Source organism: Phaenicophaeus curvirostris, chromosome 26 (genome assembly GCF_032191515.1).
Source record: "Phaenicophaeus curvirostris isolate KB17595 chromosome 26, BPBGC_Pcur_1.0, whole genome shotgun sequence".
In the NCBI taxonomy this organism is placed as follows: domain Eukaryota; kingdom Metazoa; phylum Chordata; class Aves; order Cuculiformes; family Cuculidae; genus Phaenicophaeus; species Phaenicophaeus curvirostris.
This window is the reverse complement of record NC_091417.1, coordinates 3,087,659-3,093,762: the sequence shown is the minus strand read 5'-3', so window position 1 is coordinate 3,093,762 and position 6,104 is coordinate 3,087,659. Positions and strand designations below refer to the sequence as shown.

The window sequence follows — 6,104 nt, the reverse complement described above, 5'->3', positions numbered from 1 at the left end:
CCCTTCCCTGGAGGGGTTTAAAGGATGAGTGGACAAGGCGCTGAGGGACATGGTTTAGTGATTGATGGGAATGGTTGGACTCGATGATCCGGTGGGTCTTTTCCAACCTGGTGATTCTATGAATCAAGGAATTTTGTACAAGTCGGTCTTACTAGCAACGAAAGCCCCAAAACCCTGTGTAAAATCAGGATAAGTGGGACTGCAGAGCCAGCTCCCCCGGTTGTGCTTGGGCTGGAGCTGTGAACTTGAGCTGGAAGAGCTGTTTTTCTCCCGATTGCCATAAATGGGATACTCAGCAGCGCTTCGGAGGCTTGGATCGTCTCCTGCTTCCATAAACCAAGTGCAGAAACAGGGTGGGAGCTGCTGAAAAACTGTTGAGCTTTGGAACAGCTTGAGCCAGTCGGGGTACTGGAGGTTATTTCAGCACGAGAATTGAGGAGAACAAGAAGTAGGTAGCCAGGTTTCTCCCTCGGGGCTATCGAGGGTGCTCAGGGTGGATGATCTGAGAGGTCTTTTCCAACCTTTCTGACACAGTGATTCAGGTTTCTCTGAAAATCCTCCATAATTTCCAAGGGATGGGGACGATCCATGAGGTTGGAGATCAGTAGAGACCTCTAAGAAACTATAAAATGAATCAGAGTTCAGACGATGTGTTTGGGGAGTGAACTCGGGAATCCGGGATAAGTTGATTTACGGGATTGAGCGCAGAAAGGAGATGATGCCTTCCCAGATTTTGGCCCTTCCTCCCCAGGGACGAGATGCCAAAGGCTGCTCACGCTCAGCATTTCCCAAACTCTGAACTGCAGCATCGCTGTGGGATCTGCACGTTCTGTCCTGCCTGGCCAGAGCATCGAATCACAGAACGGTTCGGGCTGGAAGGGCTTCAGAAGTCCATCCATGGAAGAAGAAGATCCCGTACCAAACAGACAGCTCCCAAACTTCCTTTCATGAAGAATTAAATCTCTCTCTGCCGGCAGAGGGACGAGGACCAGCCAGTCTGTGGGGACTATTCAGCTTGCTCAGTGACCACGAACTCGTTATTTTTGTCCCTCTCCTTCAACCGCTTGCATGTCATTTGCATTGTTTAAAGTCAAAACAAGATCCCCTCCGCTTGCAGCTACAGAACTTCTCATTTCATCCATCGCCGCTCAGGCTGGAATCACAACTTTGCATGTTATTTTGTCGATGTGCAAGAAGCAGAAGAGAAAGCAGCTTACGCTTCTGAAACAGCATTGGCTCGGCCCTGCTGATGGCAGGAAAACCACCCGCCAGGTCCCCTGAGGTCCTCAGGACAAGAGAATTCAAGTTCCAGTCTCGTTTCTGACCACGCCAGCCCTGGGGATACCAACCCCCACGATGCTGTTCATGCAGCCCCCCTGTTTCTGCTGGGTGTCCCCCCATCAGAGGGAGGTTCTTCTCCCTCTGGACTCGGCACTGGGGAGACCACTCCTTGAATCCTGGGGTCGGTTCTGGGCCCCTCCCCACAAGAAGGATGTTGAGGCTCTGGAGCGAGTCCAGAGAAGAGCAACGAAGCTGGGGAAGGGGCTGGAGAAGAAGAGGAGCGTCTGAGAGAGCTGGGGGGGTTTAGCCTGGAGAAGAGGAGGCTGAGGGGAGACCTCATTGCTCTCTCCAAGTACCTGAAAGGAGGTTGTGGAGAGGAGGGAGCTGGGCTCTTCTCCCAAGGGACAGGGGACAGGACGAGAGGGAATGGCCTCAAGCTCCACATGGGAAGGTTCAGGCTGAACATTAGGAAAGTATTTTTCACGGAAAGGGTGATTGGTCCCTGGCAGAGGCTGCCCAGGGAGGGGGTTGAGTCCCCTTCCCTGGAGGGGTTTAAGGGACGGGTGGATGAGGTGCTGAGGGACATGGGTTAGTGTTTGATGGGAACGGTTGGACTTGATGATCCGGTGGGTCTTTTCCAACCTGGTGATTCTATGATTCTGTGATCCCTGGCTCATCGTGGCTGGCATCAGCATTGGCCCAACGCAATTCCCTCTTGCCAAGCCCCTCAACCCATAGAAATCGGTTTATTCACCATTTTTTCCTTGCCCTTCCCTGCCAGGTTCTCTCCCCGCTGCCCCGAGCCAGCTCCGACACAGTGTCTGGAACCAAGTTTCTCCTTGGGGCTGTTGGAGACCATCAACACGAGGCCTCAGCCGCTCCCTCGGAGGGTTTAGGTCCTTGGAAAGCTTTCAGGCTTCAAAGAGAACACAGGCTCACGAGGTGGATTTCACATTGACATTTTTATTAACGCCAACTCGTTTTAAATCTTTTTTTTTGTGTGTGTCTTTTAAACAATAGCACAAAAATGTTTCAGGGAAGCAGTCTGGACAGCGAGTCTGATGACCTTCCGAAATACAGTTAAGCCACACCACATACGAATTCCTGCTAAAGAAAAAAAAAAAGAAAAAAAAAGTATATGGAAGTCCAACCTTTGTGTTAGAGGGAGCTGAGCCTGGTTAGTCGACCCCGCTGGGCTGGGAAGCGAACGATGCCACGCGGCTCGGACGTCATCATCACGCCAGTCATCACTAATTTAAGGCTTCTGAATCAAATTACGATCAACATCACAGGAAAGAACGAAAAGCAAGTGTCGGTACAGCCAGGAGGAGACTGAACGCGCTGGATTTTTGAGACAAGGAATAACACCTCGACCAGGAGAGCCCCGGCCGCCGCCTCCCCCTTCGCTTGCGTTTTGAGGGTGCGATTGAGTAAGAAAAGAAATGAAACGCCAGGATTCTTTCTCTTCTTTAATGTGGCTGTGAAAGATGTTTCCTTACAATTCCGTTTTCTCTAAGAAGGACATCAGCAAGTGGAACCGAGGAGGGAAGAACCGAAGAGCAACAGAACATTTTTTTTTTTTCCTTTTTGCCGAGAGGTAACACAATAGGGAGGGAACCTACGATCCTTGGGTTGAGGGGGGGCTGCGGGGACATCTCCTCCCCAGAACCTCGCGCTTCAGCTGCTGCACAGACTCTACGTTACCTGCCTTTCCCAGTGACCTCTTCCATCAACCCATTCCTGCCCCAACCTCTCCACAAAATTCTCACCGACCTAAAATCCACCGAGTTCCTTTTATTTTTTTTTTTTTTTTAGGGGGGAGGGTGTAAAAAACAGAACATCTGTCGATAAGAGTGTCAGGAGGGGGTGTTAAATACTGTAACCACTGACAAGGCTCGAGGAAGTTTCACAGTTTTGTTATGCTCTATTTTATTACTATCGTATTTACAGATTTTTCTCTCTCTCTCTTTTTTTTTTTTTTGCTGAATTGCTGATAATTTGAACAGAATCTCAATCTGGAGTGTGAGCAGGAACCAGTTAACTACATTCATTGTCCAATCCCCGTCGTCGGTTTGAGAAAAAGACTCCAAATTCTTGGCATATGAATCAGCTCTTGGGTAGCTTCTCCCTCTCCCCCGTGAGGCGGCAGCGGGACCGCGGTGGTGGCGGCGGCCCCGGTGGATTCACACCATGGCCGGCTGGTTCTTGCGCTGCTGGAGGTACCGGTGGATGTTCTCGGTGTCCCGCTTCAGCCACGCCGCGTTCAGCAGGATGTTCTCGCAGCACTGCTGGACAGTGCGTTCTGCCGACGGAGCGGGGTGGCTCTCGAAGAAGGCCTGGGACAAAAAAAGCACAAATCCAGCCGTGAGGGAACCAACAGGCAGAGACCAGGCTGGATTCATAATTCATAGAATCAATCACAGAATCACCAGGTTGGAAAAGACCCACCACATCAGCGAGTCCAACCATTCCCATCAATCACTAACCCATGTCCCTCAGCACCTCGTCCACCCGTCCCTTAAACCCCTCCAGGGAAGGGGACTCAACCCCCTCCCTGGGCAGCCTCTGCCAGGGACCAATCACCCTTGCCATGAAAAATTTCCTAATCTTCAGCCTGAACCTCCCCTGGTGGAGCTTGAGGCCATTCCCTCTCGTCCTGTCCCCTGTCCCCTGGGAGAAGAGCCCAGCTCCCTCCTCTCCACAACCTCCTTTCAGGGAGTTGGAGAGAGCAATGAGGTCTCCCCTCAGCCTCCTCTTCTCCAGGCTAAACACCCCCAGCTCTCTCAGACGCTCCTCTTGTTCTCCAGCCCCCTCACCAGCTTCGTTGCTCTTCTCTGGACTCGCTCCAGAGCCTCAACATCCTTCTTGTGGTGAGGGGCCAAAACTGAACACAGGATTCGAGGAGCGGTCTCCCCAGTGCTAAGTCCAGAGGGAGAAGAACCTCCCTGGACCTGCTGGCCACGCTGTTTCTGATACAAGCCAGGATGCCATTGGCCTTCTTGGCCACAAGGTCCCTTCCAACCCGAATCATTCCACGATTCAATAAAAGTGCAGGCAAGGGGTAAATAATAAACCCTCCACACGTACTGCAGGGGTTGGAGCAGCTGTGGACTTCAAAGGTTGTGTTTTGGGGAGTCTGCTACAAACTCTACTGGATTTTATAGGTTAAATGGGTGAAATTAAATAGAAACCCCTGCGAGTTGAACATTACTGTGTGAAACCACTAATTTAAAAGACTTCAATGCCATCACTCAGCTGAAAGCAGCACAATTCAGGGACGAGGCAACAGGCAGCACAGAGGCAGAGCCATGGTTCAAAACCAAAAATCACAGAAGCTCCTGGCTCTTCCATCACATGCTCCGAGTCTGGAGTGCGATGTTTGTCACAGATATGAATCACTTCTTCAGTTAACATTTCTTACCTTAACTTCTGCGGCTATTTTATCATTTGCAAATCCATCCACTGTTAGCTAAAGGAGAAAAAACACATGAACCAAGGGTAAGCGTTCAGCATTTTGAAAAGAACAGTTCAGTTCTGGTCACGTAGGGGACACTCCCAGAGCCGCACGTACCTTTATTAGTCTGGATATTAAGAATCCACCTTGGTATCGATTATACAGTTCCTCCCAGTTGTCCCTAACAAATTTCCAAGCAGCTTTTCTCCCCTGCTTGCTGCCTCCAGCTACTCCACCAATAACAGATACCGTGTCCTGGGGACGTACCTCTTCCTGAAGAGGAAAATGCAGAGAAGCATTCAAGACTGTTCCAGCCAATACAGCACGTTGGCATCACGCATTTCTCTGGTGAATCTGTCAGCAACAGCTTTCTTCCCCCCCACAGACTTTAAGATAGAACTCTAAGATTTAATCATCAAGACTATTCCTCCTATTCTAGTACATTATATCAGAGTCATAGAATCCTGGAATGGTTTGGGTTGGAAGGGACCTCAAAGCCCACCCAGTTCCACCCCTGCCATGGGCAGGGACACCTCCCACTGGATCAGGGGCTCCGAGCCCCATCCAACCTGGCCTTGAACCCCTCCAGGGATGGGGCAGCCACCACTGCTCTGGGCAACCTGGGCCAAGGCCTCCCCACCCTCACAGGAGAATATTTCTCCCTAAGATTTCATCTCAATCTCTCCTCTTTCAGCTTAAAACTGCTCCTCTCCTTCTCTCCTTGCCCTTCCTGATGAAGAGCCCCTTCCCAGCTTTCCTGGAGCCCCCTTCAGTCCTGGGAGCTGCTCTAAGGTCTCCCTGCAGCCTTCTTTTCTCCAGGCTGAACAACCCCAACTCTTTCAGCCTGTCCTCATCCAGGAGGTGCTCACTCCAACAGCTCCATGTCCTTCCTGTGCTGAGGACTCCAGAACTGGATGCTGGATCCAGGTGGGGTCTCACAAGAGGAGCAGAAGGGCAGAATCCCCTCCCTCTCCTGCTGGTCCCACTGCTTTGGATGCAGGACACGGTTGGTTTCTGGGCTGTGAGCGTGCAGAGCGCCGTATCCTCTGCCACGTCGTGCTCTGAACGCCCCTGTCGCTCACGGGAGCTGAGGAAGCAGCAGCTTTCCCCCTGACTTACTGAAAGTGCAAAGGTGAGAACTTTCTGAATCAGTTCTGGTTGAGAGATGGCTCCAAGAACTCGTTCGATTCGGTTCTTCTCTTCCTGCATGTCCGCTTGCTTGTGAAGCTTCAAAGCCAAAAGGGAACAGTTTTAGTGCATGGTGTTAAATACTGACTTCTCACCTGGCACTGCTGAACTTGCTGAATACAGCGGAGCTCTGAGATGAGCCTTCAAGCCCAATACACGACAAACCCAACGTGTTTGTGAA

The 6,104-nt window shown here is 51.1% G+C and overlaps 1 protein-coding gene across 1 annotated transcript in view; it reads right to left on the bottom strand.

Annotated features, from left to right (window-relative positions):
* Positions 1 to 2,228: 2,228 nt before the first annotated feature.
* NPEPPS (aminopeptidase puromycin sensitive) overlaps positions 2,229 to 6,104 on the bottom strand; it is a 41,814-nt gene continuing 37,938 nt past the window's right edge. Inside the window, exons 20-23 of the mRNA XM_069877232.1 lie at positions 5,855 to 5,962; positions 4,853 to 5,008; positions 4,703 to 4,750; positions 2,229 to 3,617 (exon numbers count right to left, since the gene is read on the bottom strand). Of these exons, the coding sequence (XP_069733333.1) occupies positions 3,465 to 3,617; positions 4,703 to 4,750; positions 4,853 to 5,008; positions 5,855 to 5,962 (465 nt within the window). The 3' untranslated portion in view covers positions 2,229 to 3,464. The remainder of the gene's footprint in view (positions 3,618 to 4,702; positions 4,751 to 4,852; positions 5,009 to 5,854; positions 5,963 to 6,104) is intronic.